General features: G+C 56.7%; 2 protein-coding genes across 3 annotated transcripts in view; both read right to left on the reverse strand.

Annotated features, from left to right (window-relative positions):
• Window positions 1-379: 379 nt before the first annotated feature.
• KREMEN2 (kringle containing transmembrane protein 2) lies at window positions 380-4,327 on the reverse strand (the record flags this gene model as incomplete). Its single annotated transcript, XM_081089321.1, has 9 exons — window positions 380-982; window positions 1,264-1,360; window positions 1,445-1,570; window positions 1,638-1,970; window positions 2,412-2,565; window positions 2,768-2,892; window positions 2,988-3,079; window positions 3,767-3,941; window positions 4,192-4,327. 9 exons carry the CDS (start codon window positions 4,325-4,327, stop codon window positions 772-774), a joined length of 1,449 nt encoding a protein of 482 aa, XP_080945447.1. The 3' UTR covers window positions 380-771.
• A 3,359-nt stretch (window positions 4,328-7,686) lies between these two features.
• The window catches only part of FLYWCH1 (FLYWCH-type zinc finger 1), a 33,369-nt gene continuing 24,530 nt past the window's right edge, over window positions 7,687-16,525 (reverse strand). For both annotated transcript variants that reach the window (XM_081089242.1, XM_081089241.1), the window contains 4 exons: window positions 14,904-15,167; window positions 13,723-13,995; window positions 12,769-12,841; window positions 7,687-9,457 (listed from right to left, as the gene is read on the reverse strand). In XM_081089242.1, coding sequence (XP_080945368.1) covers window positions 9,445-9,457; window positions 12,769-12,841; window positions 13,723-13,995; window positions 14,904-15,167 — 623 coding nt within the window. In that variant the 3' untranslated portion in view covers window positions 7,687-9,444. The remainder of the gene's footprint in view (window positions 9,458-12,768; window positions 12,842-13,722; window positions 13,996-14,903; window positions 15,168-16,525) is intronic.

Consider the following 16,525-nt stretch of genomic DNA (forward strand, 5'->3'; position numbering starts at 1 on the left):
CGTCTTGGAGCTCAACAAAACTCACTATTATCGCCCACAACGTACACTTTCCGCCCCGCCCAGGACAGGCAGGAAATGGAGGGGAAGAAAGAGGGCAACTGGCCAGGGAAGAAAGTTCATTCCCTGCCTGGGTTCATACTAAGGTGGGGCCCAGGAAGGCATCTCTTCTTCCGCTTAATCTGGCTCAGCCTCGCCAGCCAGCCTTTCCCCTCGCCGCCCTTCTCCAGGACCCCGCCCACCCATGCTTCTGCAGGCATTCCTCAGCCCTCTGCATTTCAGTTGGCTCCCAGGAACTGCGTGGAACGCCCTCAACTTGCATGGACACACCCAACCCTTCGCTTCAGTATCATCAACATAATTTCCCACCACTTAAGAATTTGCAGAGCCCTATACCAAAATAGGTCCTTTATTCAAAGTCTGTGTCTGGTCTTTTGACCACTTTTGTTGACCTCTCACATTTCACGTAAGGCAGCAGTCCAGGACTACCCCCAGAGGGGCTCAAAGACCCTGAAATCAGAGAGCTCCTTATCAAGGTCTATGAGGAGGGGAGCCGATTCCTCTTGCCATTTGGCCTGGACCATCTGGACACCCAGAGTTAGGCCAAGTTCCCAATAATAGTACCAGATGCTTCCAGTCCGACGACTGGCCTCTGAGAGATGAACAGAGGCAGAGCTGCCCTTAACAAACTGGAAGGCCAAGGCAGAGCGCGGCATGGAGTCTCTGGTGTCCATCACACTGTTGGAGGATCCAATGGACCCTGGGGGTCCTGAGTCAGAGAGCAGAGATGAGCGAACGCAGGGAACTCTGGCTGGAGGCGCTCAGGGGGCGGTAAGTGGAGGCTAGACCCTCAGCCTGGGAGTCCCCCGGGGGGCAGGGCAGTGCCACCCCTCCAGGTCGGCGGTACCACACAGCCCAACTTCTCCCAGAGCCCTGGGAAGGCCTCAAGGGTGGGGGCCCTTTTCCTGGAGCCAGTAGACAGCTCCTAGAGAGGGAGCAGACATCAGCCAAAGACCCAACCAGTCTCACCCCCAGCATCCTGCTTCGCCTGTGATCCCAGGCTCGATTTCCTGTGTAGACCCAAGGTCCCTCAAGAGCCTAGGAGTTTCAGCTCCATTCCTCTGGGTCCCAGCTTCCCACCAGACCGCCCCCCCCCCCCACCCGCCACTCCAGTCCCCCACCACGCGCCTGGGCACCGAGGCATCAAGTATCAGGTGCCCGACTGCCCAGCTGGGTCACCCTCAGGCCCTGCCCCAGCGTGCGCACCGTCGGCGCAGCAGGCGTAGCAGCGACAGCAGTAGCAGCAGCAGCAGCAGCAGCAGCAGCAACACTGAGATGGCCATCACTGTCGAGAAGACCCGGGCTGTGGGCACACAGGCGCGGTGAGGACAGGGCTCCAGAGAGCGCTGCTTCCCAAACTCCCGCCCTCCTCAAGCTCCTGCCTCACCCCCCATTGTGGCCTCCGGAGCCCCAAGCCGGGGGCTGCAGCTCACATTAGTCCCATCGGGGAGCACTGCAGGGGTCTGGGCCGAGCCCTTGGGGAGCACCGGGTTCTCCGAAGCATCCTGCACGCCTGTGGAGAGGGGTGTGAGGCAGCGTGGCTGTGGGGCAAGCCCCGGGGGGATGGGGCGGGGCCTCACCTCGGTAGGTGAGTGCGAAGCCCTGCGCGTGGCCACGCGCGTCGCTGCGGAAGGTGAGCAGCAGCGCAGCGGCGCGCAGGTGCAGCGTCCCAGTGGGCGGCGGGCGGGCGCCGTCGAAGGCGCGGAGCAGGCTGCCCGAGGCCGCGTCGCGCAGCTCCAGGCGGTCGCGCTGGTCTGCCAGCTCGAAGAGGCGGAAGGTGAGCTCCAGAGCTGCGCCCGGCGGGCCAAGAGCCCAGCTGCAGTTCTGGTCCGGCCCGTACTCATCCGGGAAGTCCGGGGAGTAGATGACGCCCTGCGGCGCAGTCCAGTTCCCCTGGCAGGAGCCCACCGACACTGTGGGCGGGGCCGGCGGTCAGAACCCGGAGACCCTGGGGCCACTTCACGGGGCGGAGCTCTACGCCAAAGCCCCGCCTCCTCCCAGCCCGGCCCCGCCCCCAGGCTGACCCCGGGCTTCCTCGGGGCCCCTTCCCTTGATCCCCCTCGGCAAATCCTGCTCCGTCCTAGACCCCGCCCTCGGCCCAGTCCCCTCTCCAGGACCCGCCTCCAGCCCAAGTCCCTTCTCAGGCCCCGCCCCCATCCCACTTCCCTTCTCAGGCCCCGCCCCCATCCCACTTCCCTTCTCAGGCCCCGCCCCCAGCCCAAGTCCCCTCTCCAGGCCCCGCCCCCAGCCCAAGTCCCTTCTCAGGCCCCGCCCCCAGCCCACTTCCCTTCTCAGGCCCCGCCCCCCGCCTCCCTTCCCTTTACCTTATTGTCCACGTTTCGCCCCGTCCTCACCTTCGTAGACTCCCAGGCGCCCATCGCCGCCGCACAGCTGGCCGGGGTGGCCGAAGCAGATCTGGTCACAGTCGGTGGCCGGTGCTGGGCGACCCCGAGCCAAGTCGCTCTCGGAGCCACAGAAGCAGGCGTAGCCAGCTTCCACTCCCGCCAGCTGGGGGCACAGAGTGGGTGACGCCAGGGGCAGGGCCTGGGGTACGGGCAGGGCAGTGGGCGCCTGGGGTCGGGCTCGGAAGTGGGAAGCGGCCCAGAGGCCCAGAGATGAGTATCAAGGTTTGGTGTCAGCGCTGGGAGTTGTTCTGGGCCCTGATTTCAGTCAAGGTCAGGGGCCACTGGCCGGGGCCGGTGGACAGTACCTGGTAGCCCTTCATGCGGCAGAAGCGGAGGCACACCTGGACCGTGAGCTTCGTAGAGGTGCCGCTGGGGCCGCTGAGGGCCGGGGGGGCTCCCGAGTCCACGAAGCAGCCCAGGTAGCCGGGCACTGCGGGGGCAGGGGACGCGGGGTCTGTCTGGCGCCTTCCCTCGGGAACTGCACGCAGGCAGCCCGCGCTCGCCCGTGTCCAGCTGCCCACTCACTGTGACAGGTGGGGATGTCGCAGTAGCGCCAGTAGATGCCCTCCTCGGTCTCGGCCACGTAGCACCACGGCTGCACGTCGCCATCTGGGTTCCTGCGGGCGGGGAGGTGGTCCAGACCCTGCTGCCCGCAAATCCCACACTCCATCCCCGCCCCCCGAGGTGCAGCAACTCCCTGTTCTGCGCGTAGACGTCCACGCGGACGGCGGGAAGTCATGAAGGGCCCCGAGGGCAGGTTTTAGGCATTCGGCTGCGGACTGTGCCTTTGCAGTGCTCCTCCCCCACCGCGCCGAGGGCCTCGGCCGCCGCCTGGCCTTCGAGCCCCGCTTCCCAGCAGAAGTGGTGGCTTCTACCCGCAGAGAAGTGTCCTCCCGCTCAGCTCGGTCCCTGCTGCTCCCGACAGCAGCTGTGTCTCTGAACCCCAAGTCCCTCGGTCACCACCGCCAGTGGGTGCCCCTCAAAGAAGCTGTAGGGCAAGGCCCGGCCCCTCACGCCGGAGATTGCTTCCTGGCCCCATCCACACGAGCTCTCCGGTACCCAGGCCTGCACAGAAGCTGGCACCTCAGGCCGGACCCGCGTCATAAAATGTGAGCGCCCAGCGCAGGCCGAGGCCTGTCCCATGCCCTTCCGCTGGGCCGGTCCAAGCGAGGCCTCTTCTCCCCGGTCCCCGGCCCGGGCCTCAGGCCCACGCCCGAAATAGTGGACTCAGTCCCGCCCCCAATAAGACCCCGCCCCTAAAGGCCCCGCCCCCAATAAGACCACGCCCCCGGCCCGCCCCTCACCGGCAGAAGTTGTGCGCTCCCAGCCCCCAGCGACCCTGGGGGTCTCTGGCGCTGCTGTAGCTGTGCTGCTGCGTCTGGTCCCAGAAGAGGCACGGGCGGCCGGTCCCGCGCGGGCCTGTGCGGTTCTGGCGGCCGCGGTAGTCGGCGCCATTCACCTGGAAGCACTCGGACAGGCCTGCACGGCGACGGCAGGGCCTTGGGAGGTTCGGAGCCTCGCCCGACATCCTAAGGGTCCCTCCCTCCCCACACGAGGCCAACTCCTGCCCGGCTCCGCAGCTAGCGCTCCTGGTGTCCCCGGGGCCCTGGGGCTGCTCGGCTGCTCCCGCCACCTGCTCTGACCCCTCCCCAGGCTCAGGACCCGGGTCCGAGGCGGGGAGGCGAAGGAGGGAGTGCGACCAAGGCGCAGTCATCCGGCCAAGACTCACCTGGGGTATGCAGGCTCCCCGCGGAGGCCCCGCGTGGCGACAGCATGGGGAGGAGAAGGAGGAGGAGAAGGAGGAGGCTCTGCGGGGCTCCTGTCCCCATCGCCCCCAACCTAGGAGAGGTCGCCCAGGCCTGCATACGACCTGTGCCACCCCCGGGGTCGCTTCGGGGTCTCCCAGGCGACCTGGGGGGAGGCGTTGTCCTCTGACCTTGAATCCTCGTCCCACTCTGGGCAGCACTCTCGTCTGGGGCGGGGAAGTGTCTCCCGGGGGATTTGCCTCCCAGGGTTTCTGCGCCTGCAGGCCCCTCTCTGCCCTGTCCCCCCTGGGGGTCTCCCGGGGGATCCCTGGCCAGGCTTCCTCCGTCTCCGCCTCTGGAGCTCAGGGTCTGGCCTGGGCCTCCACACCTTCCTCCTCCCGCTGCACCTCGCTCTCTGAGGTTCCCTAGCCCAGCATCTAATGCGCTGCTCCTGCCCCCCTCGTGTCCCTCCCTCCTGGGTCCCTCCCTCCCACCCCCCATCCCTGCGGCCGGGAAGCCCCGCCCGAGACTGGAGCGAAGACAGCAGGTCCGGACGCCTTCCTCACTTGCCCTGGGACCCTCGGCGTCCAGGAGCGCGCCTCCCCCCTCCCCTCCCAGGGTGAGTGCAGGCTCCCGTGGGAGTGTGTGGGGAGGACCCTAAGGGGGAGGTCCAGGACCCTCCCCCCAGACACACGCCCCGGGACACCGTTCACAAGCACCCTTAGAGGAAACGCACGCACCCCTCCCACTCGGTCACCCACTCGGTTGTCAGACACACACTTACCCTGTGTCAGATCCTCACGCCCTTCGCTCCCCAGGTCCCGACGCCTCTGGCCTGATGGAGGGAGTGCCCCTCCCGGCCCCTGCACCCTCCAGACAGGCGGGGCTGGTGGACACTCAGTCCTGGACAGGCAGGGGCAGCTGGTGTCTGGGGAAGAAGGCAGCTGCGCCCCTGGTCCCAGCCTGCCCCCTTCTCTCCCCCCCCTTCCTTCCGAGACCCCCCAGCCCAGGCTCGCCGGAGCCCTCGCAGCACGATGGAATTCCCCGGCTGTACCCCTGCCCCCGGCGCGGGAGGGGGAGGGTAACAGGCCCGGGCAGGCGTGGGGGGAAATTCCCCGCCCCCTCCCCCTGGGCCCCACTCCCCTGAGTTCTCTGATCTGCCAGCGCCGCCCGCCGGCTGCCCCCAGGGCTTGGGGGGAGGCCAGCGCAGGTGCGTCGGAGGGTGAGGGAGGGGACCGGGAGGAGACGGGTGGTGGCTGGAGGCTCAGAACGGATCCGTCCCTCCCAGAACCCTAGCCCTCAGTCTAGCTAGCCCCTCACCGGGTCCACACCCGGCTATCCATCCTGGGAGGACCTGTCTCCACTAGGTCAGTAGCCCCCCAAGATGGGGGGGGGGCGCAGGGAAGATTCTAGAAAGGCCAAGATGCAGCTGTGATGAGACAGAAGACTTCACAGTTTGTGCCTCACACGCAGACTCTTGGGTGGGTGGCACAGAGGGGAGCATTCAGAGGAGGGCTTGCTGAGGGTCAAGACTGGCACCGGAGTGCCTCCTGAGGGCACCCGGTCAGCAGCCAGGCTGGCCCGGGCTCGCTTCCCGCTTTCAGGCACTTGGCTAGGGGTTTGGTAACTGGTGACCCGTGGCCTGGTCCTCTTCTCCTTCCGGCCTGCGAGCACCCTCACTGCCAAGGCTCGGTGGCATCACAGAGCATCCCAGGGCCGCAAGCCTGGGCCAGGGTGAGGGCTGCACTGGGAGCCTCCCCGCCTGCTGTCACAGCCTGTCAAGGGAAGGGTGAGTGTGGGATGGGACAGCCCGGTCCCCATGTGAAGAATGGGGCCCAAGTGGGGGGTTAGAAGAGGAACTGGCCCCTTCCCTGAAGGGAGGTTGGACCAAAAAGGACTGTCCATTCGGTCCACAGCACTTCCATCGCCCACTCCACTCCCTACTGCCTCAGTCTCCTGCAGAGGGTGGGTGGGATGAGAGGAAGGGGGTGCTCAGTACCAGGACTCAGGCTCTGAAAGGAGGCTCATGGACCCTCCAAGGAAGGCCAGGGCCCTTGCCCCTGCTGAGGGGACCCACAGACCGGGGAATTAAACAATAGAAATGCATTGTGTCACAGTCTGGAGGCTACAAGTCTTCCGAGAGCTGTGAGGGAGAACCTGTTCCATTCCTCAGGATTGGATTAGGGCTCTTCCTACTCCAGGATGACCTCATCTTAACTAAATACAACTGCTACGGCCTAATAGCTGAGTTGTATGGTATGTGGACTATCTATCTAAAAGCCTAAATAACCGAGCGACCAAACGACTGGTCACTATGACGTGCACTGACCATCAGGGAGCAGACACTCAATGCAGCAGCTGCCCCTGGTGGTCAGTGCACTCCCACAGTGCGAGTGCCGCTCAGCTGACCTTCGGGTGCTAGGCGCTGGGCGGCAGGCACAGCTGGGTCTGGATGAGCGGGGAGGGCTCAGGCTTCTCAAAGGCCACCTGCTGCTTTGGTCACTACTACATCCTTCGAGGGATATCGGACTGCCGGTTTCAGCCGCTCCCCACAGGGCCTGGCCTGTGGGATTGGGCCTAAACCAGCAGTCCGACATCCCCCGAGGGATCTGGATTGCAAGAGGGCACAGGCCAGGCTGAGGGACCCTACGGGTGCATGAATCCATGCACTGGGCCTCTATATCTCAATAAAGCTTTTACTAAAAACAGAAACAAAAAGAACTAGGCAGGAGGGCTCTGGTGGACACAACTGATGGGGCATTTAGGGACAGGCAGGACCTTGTCGAGGATGGCTCTGCGTTCTACTTGTGTCCTGGGGCCTTCAGATGAGGACAACAGGTAGACACTCCCTTTCGCTGCCTGCCTCTGGTGCTCGCCGGACACCCAGGGCCAGGGCCCTGGAGGCAGCAGGACTCACAGCTTTGGTTGCAGAAAGGAGGGCCAAGCTGGTGCTGCAGGCTGACAAACCATGAACCTTGAAAGTGGTTGGGCCCAAAAGGACCGAGGTCCAGTTTCCAGAACACCAACCTCTGGGCTTACAGGTTGGGTGGAGGGGCAGAATCCCTTGAGGGAGACAGGGAGGGAATGCAGGGATGGGGTGGTGAGCCCAGAGGAGGGATCGAGGAGGAGGTGGTCAGTGCCAGAGGGCGAGCTCTGAGAAGCATCTGCTGACTTTAATGAAAAGGAGGTCCTTAGCGCCACCCTACAAGTCTTCCTGACAGAGGACATGGGGACAGGAGGCTGGGCTGGGGCCAGAAGGGGGAGGGGGGTTATGAGAAAGATTTCTATGATGCTCACCTTACAACCTCGGGGACAGGGACTGGGGACTGAGACTCCTACAGCCAGCCACTGTGCCCCACTTTTAAAATCTGAGTCCCTTGTTGATAATTTCACTAATCCTTGTGAACTTTTAATTTTATAATTGAGACATCGATGTGAACTGTCATGCAAAGGGGCACAGAGACACCACGCACACCACATGGTGCAGCCATAACAGAATAAGGTTTATTGGCGGAAACTAGCAGCAGAGTGGGAGCAGGGAAGGAAAGCACAACTCCTCTGAGATGACGCTGTCTGCAGAGGGCACACCAGCTTCCAAGAGAGGGATCCGCCCTATGCACTTTGCCGTGACAGTGATGGAGCAAGGGACATCTCTGTGGCTTTCGAACCATGGAGGAAGTGGACTTAGAAGACACTTCTGTAGTTCAGTAGCTAAGTGGCCATGGGGCCACCCAAGGTGATGGGAGTGTGCAAATTCATGTCCATCGGCATCCTTAGTGTGAGCAACACGGACCATCCATCTGTCCTCTAAGGTCAAAGCAGGTGCGGCGAAGAGTAAGAGTGTACCGGCTCCATCAATATGAACGTCCAGGAGGAAAGAGAGGCCTGCATCCTCTTTAGATTCTTCTCACACTGCACCCCAACTTCTGGGTGCCTAGAGCCCAGCCAAGGTGACACCCGGGGGACTTAGGACTAGGGAAGTCGCCGGCCTGCAGACCCCACGGGAGAGGCACAGAGCAGGCTCTGCAGGTGGCAATGGCTGTGGCTCAGTGCTTCTCACCAGGCGCCTCAGGCCTGTGTGATTCCAGTGAAACTCCATTTTCCGACCATGTGCCACCGAGATACGTGGACTGTGTGGCTTTGGTGGCCTCTGTTGTTGCCAAGGGGACGTGGATGTACACGCCAGCTCTGCATGGTGAGTTATTAAATAAGGTTTATTGAGGGACATGAACAAGCAGAGGGACGGTGGGGGACGCGGAGATGTCACTGTCCCATAGAAGGGTGGCAGGCTCCATGGCCAGCTTGCCAGGAGAGGGAGAGCCTGCCATCTGTGCTCCCTCTGCAATCACAGGATGAGGGCCAGGAGCCTTGCTGTCAAAGACAAGTCCTCATGAGCAGCCAGCAACCCCTGCCGCCCCTGGACCTGCTAGGCCAGCTCTGCTGTGACCAGGCTGGAGAAAGGAGCCCGTCTGCCGCCACCCAGGTCTGCCTCTCTTCCTGCCTCAGATGAACGTGGCTGACCCAGGACACTGCGGCCTCAGCCAGATGGAGTCTTCTCCATGCTGACTGGCTGTGGACATCCGGGCTGGCTCCCACGGCCAGAAACAACTCCTGCCATGGGATCATGGACACTGGGTTTAAATGGGAAAACAGTGAGGAAAAAAGTCTGACAGTGTGTAGTGGCGCCTCTGGTTGGCGGGCTCTGTAACTGAGGGATGGCTGCGCCCCAGCAGCAGGTGGCCAAGGGGCACAAAGGCCCACGTGGCACCTGCCCAGAAAACACCTGAGTGGCCGGAGCCCGGCAGGGCTGGTCAGCTGAGCTCCAGAAATCGACAAGTTCCCCACACGTGCCCTGGCCAGAGCAGGGCCACACCCAGCGGGAAAGTCCTTGGCAAGTCTCGTGCTCTGGAAACAGATAGGTGTTTGTGGCTTGGGGCGGCAGAACAGGGAAGACTTTGTAAAAAGATGCTTCTTCAGATCTTTCGGAGGTCAGGCCTTCCCCACATCACGCACACCTTCACGCTGCCAGCTCCTGGCACTCCTCCTCGTCTGCATGAAGACACCATCAGGTATTCCTCCTGGGAGGCCTCCTGAGGAGTGTGACGGCTGTTGATGCTTTGAAAGAGTGAGAAAGAGCTTTTGTCCAGCAGCAGCTAGTTTGGTGGGAAATGCCAGGGTCCTGTGTGGACATGAAGTATCCTTGATGCCGGCGACACCAGTGGGAACGGAGGCTGGCCTCACTGAGACTCGCTGTTGGGTTTATGTGATTACAAAGAAACACATATTCATTATAAAAACCCAAACATTGCAGAAATAGGTAACACAGAAAGTTAAGGATTCCTGTAATACCTTTCCTTAGAGAAAAACCATCCGCTAGATCATTTTTATACACACATATATGCATACATCATATCAATTCTTTTAAAACATGAGTTTGCTCCATTGCCATAAAACTTGGGAATCCTTAGCTTTCCACACTAGCAAGTCCTGGGAGGAAACACCAGCATGCCTACGAAGTCCCATGTCCTGCTCTGGACGTCTCTGGGCCTTTCCAAGATTCTGTCAGGAAAGACAGTTTTCCTCTGTTGCTGCGATAGGTTTAGAAAATGTTTACAAATTCCTTGATATTCCTCATTCCAAGTGGAAGAGCGTGATTCCTCTCCCTTGGGTGTGGTGACTGACTTCTAACGAACAGAGTAAAGCAGGAGTGACGGGATGTGACACTGGTTATAAAGCCCTGTGGCTTCCTTCCTTTTTTTTTTTTTTAAAGGGAAACAGCCTGCCTAGCTGGCTTGGCTCAGTGGATACAGCGTCAGCCTGAGGACCCTAAAGTTCAGGGTTCGATTCCGGTCAAGGGCACATGCACAGGTTGTGGGCTCGATCCCTAGCAAGGGGTGTGCAGGAGGCAGCCAATCAATGATTCTCTCTCATCATTGATGTTTCTTCTGTCTAACTCTCCTCTCCCTTCCTCTCTGAAGTCAATAAAAATATTCAATAAATAAGTAAATAAATAAAAATAAAGGAAAACAGCCTATTGGAAATATAATTAACTGGTCAAATTTTTATTTATTTATTTCGAGAGAGAAGGGGGGGTGGTGGAGAGAGAGATTTATTTGTTGTTCCACTTATTTATGCATTCATTGATTGATTCTTATATGTATGTGCCCTGACTGGGGATCAAACTCGCAACCTTGGCGTATCAGGACAATGCTCTAACCCACTGAGCTACTTGGCCAGGGCTTCCTTTTTTCTTTTTCTTTTTTTCCTTCTTCTTCTTTTTTTTTTTTATGTGACCTACCAGTTTTGGCTTTTTAAAATGTTTTGTTTTTTTTAAATTGATTGCAAAGAGAGGGAGAGGGAGAGAGAGATACAAACATCCATGATGAGAATCATTGATTGGCTGCCTCCTGCATGCCCCCTACTGGGGATCGAGCCTGCAGCCAGGGCACGTGCCTTGATTGAGAATGGAACCATGACCTCCTGGTTCATAAGTTGATGCTCAACCACTGAGCCACACCAGCTGGGCTTTTTTTTTTTTTCCCAAACAGCTTTATTGAGTTATAATCACATACCATATAGTTCACCCATTTTAAGTACAGAATCTGATAGTTTTTAGTATATTCACAGAGTTGTGCAGCCATTATCATAATTACTTTTAGAACATTTTCACTACCCCAAAGTCCTCTCCCTCCTCTTCTATTTTTGGGGAGAGTTTGTGAAGGATTGGTGTTAATTCTTTGAATTTTTTTTTAAATTATTTTTTTATTGATTTTTTTAGAGAGAAGAAGGGAAAGTGGAACATCAATCAGCTGGCTGGCTGCCTCCTGATGCCCCTGAGCAGGGACAGCTCAGGCCCGTGCCCTGGCAGGGAACTGACCCAGCAGCCTCTGGACGACTGGCCAGGACTTTAAATGTTATTTATTTACTTATTTATTTGAGGCAATTTTATTTCTTCAAATATGTTTTTATTTTAGAGAGAGAAAGGGAGAGGAAGAGAGAAACAATCTCCCACAAGCCCACAACCCCGGCATATGCCCTGACCAGGAACGGAACTGGCGACCTTTTGGTGCATGGAACAATGGTCAACCAACTGAGCCCCACTGGCCAGCGCTCTTTAAATGTTTAGAAGTCACCAATGAAGTCATGCATCTGAGTCTGGGCTTTTCTTTGTGGAAAGTTTTGAAATTATGAATTCATTCTCTTATTGTAGGCCTATTTAGATTTCCTTGAGTCAGTTTTGATAGCCTGTCTTTATAGGAATTTTTTCATTTCATTTGTTATCTAATTGGTTGGCACACCATTGTTCATAGTATTCCCTTAAAATCCTTTTTCTTTGAGCTAGATAGTAATGTCCCATCTTTCATTCATAATTTTAAGAATTTTAATTTTCTCTACCTTTAAAAAATATTTTTGGGTCAATTTAACTAAAGATTTGTCAATTTTGTTGATCCTTTCAAAGAACCAAGTTTTGATTTAGTTAATTTTCTCTTCTCTATTTAATTTCTATTCTTATCTTTACTATTTCATTCCTTCTACTTTCTTTAGTTTACTTATCCTTTTTTGTTTTTTTAATATATTTTTATTGATTTCAGAGAGGAAGGGAGAGGGAGAGAGAGATAGAAACATCAATGATGAGAGAGAATCATCGATCCTGCATGCCCCACAATGGGGATGGAGCCCGTAACTGGGGCATGTGCCCTGACCAGGAATCAAACTGTGACCTCCTGGTTTGTAGGTTGATGCTCAACTACTGACTGACCCAAGCTGGCCAGGCTACTTTGCTCTTTTTCTAGTGTTTTAACATGTAAGTTTAAGTTATAGAGTTGAGATCTTTCCTTTTTTAATATAAGTTTTATAGCTATAAATTTCCCTCTAAGCATTACTTGGTTGTATCCCATAAGTTTTGGTATGCTGTGTCTACATTTTGTTCATTTCAAAGTATTTCCTAATTTCCCTTGTGATTCTTCTTGGAATCATTGGTTATTTGGGAGTGTATTGTTTAATTTTCACATATTTGTGAGTTTCCCACATTTCTTTCTAGTTACTGGTTTCTGGTTTCATTCCACTGTGGTCAGATAATACACTTTGTATGATTTCAATCCTTTTAAATTTATGGAGTCTTGTTATATGACCCAGGTACGGTCTATCCTGGAGAATGTTCTATATGAGTTTGAGAAGAACTCTGCTATTGTTGGCAGTTTTCTTCTTGTTCTGCTCTCTCACTCATTTTGGGGGAAGATAGCTGACATGTTTGAGGACATTCAAGCAGCCCCCAGAGGACTCCATATGGTGAGAAACATTCCTCCAGCCCATAGCCATTTAAGTGAACAGGCCATGCTGGAGCTATTTCCTACCGCCCCACTCGAGCCTTCGGAGGACTGCAGCCCTGGCTGACATCGCTTCTTCAGCCTGTGAGAGACCCTGATCCAGAACCACCCAGCCCAACCACTCCTGAAATCCTGACCCACAGAAATGGGGGGGAGATAGTAAATATTTGTCATTTTAAGCCTCTAAGTTTGGGGTTCATTTGTGACACAGGATTAGATAACTAGTATAATTACCCATTAATCTGCTGGCTTTCAGGAGAATAACTCTTGAAGCACAGTTGAACTTTAGTCAGCAGTTTTATCTTTTCTAAGGAAAAAAAAATTGAAAAGCTAGATTAATAATTTTTTTCTTGTGGAAGCTGCTAGAGCCAATGATACACACGTTGTAATGATGACATCAAAGCCTTGAGGATAATGAAAATCAGGTAAAATGATGCTGACTTGGGGAGTCATTGGGAAGCCCCAAATGACCTGGGTGCCTGGTAAAATATGCTATTTGAGATTCTGAGTCAATCTGCAGCCCTTGTCAACAGAAAGATTGGTAATCAACCAGATATCAGAGATGATCCACCCTTTACCATGCCAAAGGCACGCCGTAATGTCTACTTCCTGTTTAAACCCAACAGTGGCTTTCTCTTAGAAATCTCCTTTTTTGTTTTAGGTAGAAATCAAGTTTCTTTTGGTTATTTTATAGAACTTGGATTCGTTTCAGTATTTTATAAGATGTGGCCATAATGTTTACATGAATTAATAGCAGGCACACACTGCTTTCCAGAGACCGAGTTTATATGCTGTTTATGAATAGAGAACCCACTTGGTTCACACAGTTCATTATTTGCAGAACTTTACATGCGTGTGTGTTCATGTGTGCACGCATTAGTACATTCTTCTGGGTAGTCTCTATTTTTTCACCAGATTTTTAATCAGTAAAAAATTAAGACCTCTTACAATAAAAGAAAGAGAAAATTGTAGTTTGTAAGGATGGGACAGATTTAGGTGTATTTTCAGGTTCAGGAGAAGAAGCCAATAGAGAGTACAGAGAGAAAATTCTGGAAAGGCAGAAATGCCCTGGCAGATAGTGCCTATCCCCCGAGGTGTCTGAACTTTGGGCTGGCAGAGACCAAGATCCCACAGGTCTTTTTAATCCCTTCTGCACCCCCCCTCCCCCGCCACCCTCCCCGTTGGTACCTGGATCCTCCTGCTGGGCTGCAATGGGAAGCCGCTCCCGCCGCCTCAGGGCCTCCAGGCCAACCAGATCGGGCATGTGGCAGTGGGCGCGCATCACTGTCACCTGCTGGCCCTGGGTGATGGCCCGGCTGCGGCAGCCCAGCCGGGCCTGGTCCCGGCACATCCAGTACACCTTCTCACCGGCAGCCTTCTCCTTCCTGTAGAGGAAGCACTCGTGCACCAGGAACCTGCCCCCGAGGGAAGTCTTCAGGAACTCCAGCGGCTGGGGGGGTCCTAGAAGGAACATCATGCTGTGAGTGGGGTGCCTGGCCGGGCCTTGGAAACGGGAAGGAGCATGGGTGCCAGAGACGGAAGCTGTTTCCTTCTTCCCACCAGCCCGCGCCAACCGGGAAACTCACCCCCCCGGCAGGACCACTCTGGTCCCTGCCCTCTACCCCTGTCTGTGCCGCAGGGACCTGGGCTGAAGCTCAGGTCACCAGCCCTGACAGCTTCAAGTGGAGACTAGGTGCCTAAGGGCTCTGGTGCTGCCTGGGGAGGTTGGTTCTGCAGCCACCCGAACCCCGAGTTTCCTGCAAGCCTCTCCGGACTTGGCTTGGACCCCACACTTGATGGCAAGTGCCCCGGGACAGGGCCTGAGCTGGAACATTCTGGGAGGCCCATGGCTGGTCTGAACCTTTGGCCAGCCATGTCAACCAGTCAACTCTCGCTCTCTTAAGACTTTTCAGAACCTTAACTGAAAGGTCATGCATGTTGAGGTTGGGGTGGACGAAGAGAACTGGGTGGGGAGGTGGGGGAAAGGAGAGACAGAGGAAACCAGAAACAAGAGAGGCCCAGAGAGCGGAGACAAAGGGTCCCCAAGGTGCAGGCACACTGCCCCATACATGGGTGCCGAGCACAATCATGCCACCCTGGCCCACCCCATTCCTCCAGTGGTCTGAGCTGGTTTCTCTTACTGACAACCCATCCCGGACTGGGCCCCAACAACATGAGTGGGGAACCCAGAGGTAGCCTCTGCCCTCAGGGAGCTCAGCCAGGTGGACAGACTGACAGGCATGGTTGGACCCCATTCGACATGGGCGATGGATGGGAGGTTCTAGCAGGCAGCTCCAGTCTGTGTTTTGGGGTTGGCCCCGGGGGCTGCCAGGCCAGCAGGGAGACCAGGGCCCAGTGCCCGCCCACACCTGAACCTTCCCTCAGGACTTGGGTGGGGAACGGCTCGCGCTGCTTCAGGGCCTCCAGGCCCCCCAGGTCCGGCGGGTGGCAGTGCCTGCGCATTACCATCACCCGCTGGCCCTGGGTGATGGCCCGGCTGCGGCAGCCCATGCGGGCCTGGTCCCGGCACGTCCAGTACACCTTGTCGCCAGTGGCTTTCTCCCGCCTGTAGATGAAGGACTCGTGCACCAGGAAGCTGCCGCCCAGAGGGGTCCTCAGGAACTCAGGGTCTCCTGGGGAGAAATGGGGGAAGCAGTCAGGGGAGGGAGAGCCCGGAGCCCAGGCCTTGGAACAGAGCAATGAGGTGGGCAGGGGCCCTGTTCTCAGACCCAGGGCAACATGGTTCGAGGAGTGACCTCCACAAGCTCCACCCCAAGCTGTACCCACTTCCTCCCAGCTAGAGGGCCCTGGAGCCCAGGACACAGACACCCACCCCACCAGCTTCCAACCCAGCCTCGCCTTAGCTCCCGGGGGCTCCTTTCCCAAGCCTGGCAGGGAGGGGAGATGAGAGGCTGGTGAGGTGGAGGCCCCTGAAGGCAGAGGGCCATCCCTCCATCTCATGGTGCCGACAGGAAGGGGGTGTCTTTGCTACATCTCCTAGCTTACCCCAGGTGGCTGCAATGGGGTGCACACTGGCCATGCAGTCCCTGCTGAGTGGGAGGGTAAGTGGAGGGCCACTCCGGGGGACAAGTAATCAGCAGTACAATAGGCACAGTGTGGAACGCACAGCCGACTCTCCAGGGAGCCAGGCTGGGTGGGGATTTGACGCTAGGGCAGCAGGAGGAGGCAAGCAATGGTGTGAATGCGTTGGATGTGTCGAGACGGAGGCAGTTAAATGCTTCTGCCCAAAGAACTCCCTTCCCTCTGTCCAGGTACAGGGACCACACAGAGGAGCTGGAGAAAAACCGGGGAGTCTGTTTCCCCACAGCAGAGGACGGCAGAAGTCAAGGGGGCGAGAACGCCCTGGAGAGGTGGGGGTGCCTGGATGTGGCATGGAGCTAGGTGACCTCAGGGCATGTTTCTGTTCCTCTGGCACCCGATGAAAATGTCCCCTGAGGAAGGAAGGCACAGAGCACAAGGACAGAGATCGGGAGAGGGGAGGAGCGGGCCACAGAGCAGAGATGCTGACAGAATGGTCGAGGCTGGGGGTGAGGGGTGGGGTGTGATCACAGACTTGGCAAACCAGCCTGTAGCGCAGCGGTTCTCAACCTTCCTGACGCCGCGACCCTTTAATACAGTTCCTCATGTTGTGGTGACCCCCAACCATAAAATTATTTTCGTTGCTACTTCATAACTGTAATTTTGCTACTGTTATGAATCGTCATGTAAATATCTGATATGCAGGATGTATTTTCATTGTTCGTGACCCACAGGTTGAGAACCGCTGTTAGGGGAAGCCACTGACAACAGTGGAGTCCAGTGGCCAAGTCTGGAAGGCCTGAGGTCCCTCTGAAGGTGGGTCCAGGGCAGCGCCACGCAGGGCCTGGGTGTGGGTTGTTTGAAGAACAACCATGTAAGGGTGTCTGCGCCTGGGGAGGAAGAATCTTCGGGTGGGGAACAAGGAAGTGGAATCGGACTGTGACACTTCTTG

Source organism: Myotis nattereri (assembly GCF_964212035.1).
Source record: "Myotis nattereri genome assembly, chromosome: 4".
Taxonomy (NCBI): Eukaryota; Metazoa; Chordata; class Mammalia; order Chiroptera; family Vespertilionidae; genus Myotis; species Myotis nattereri.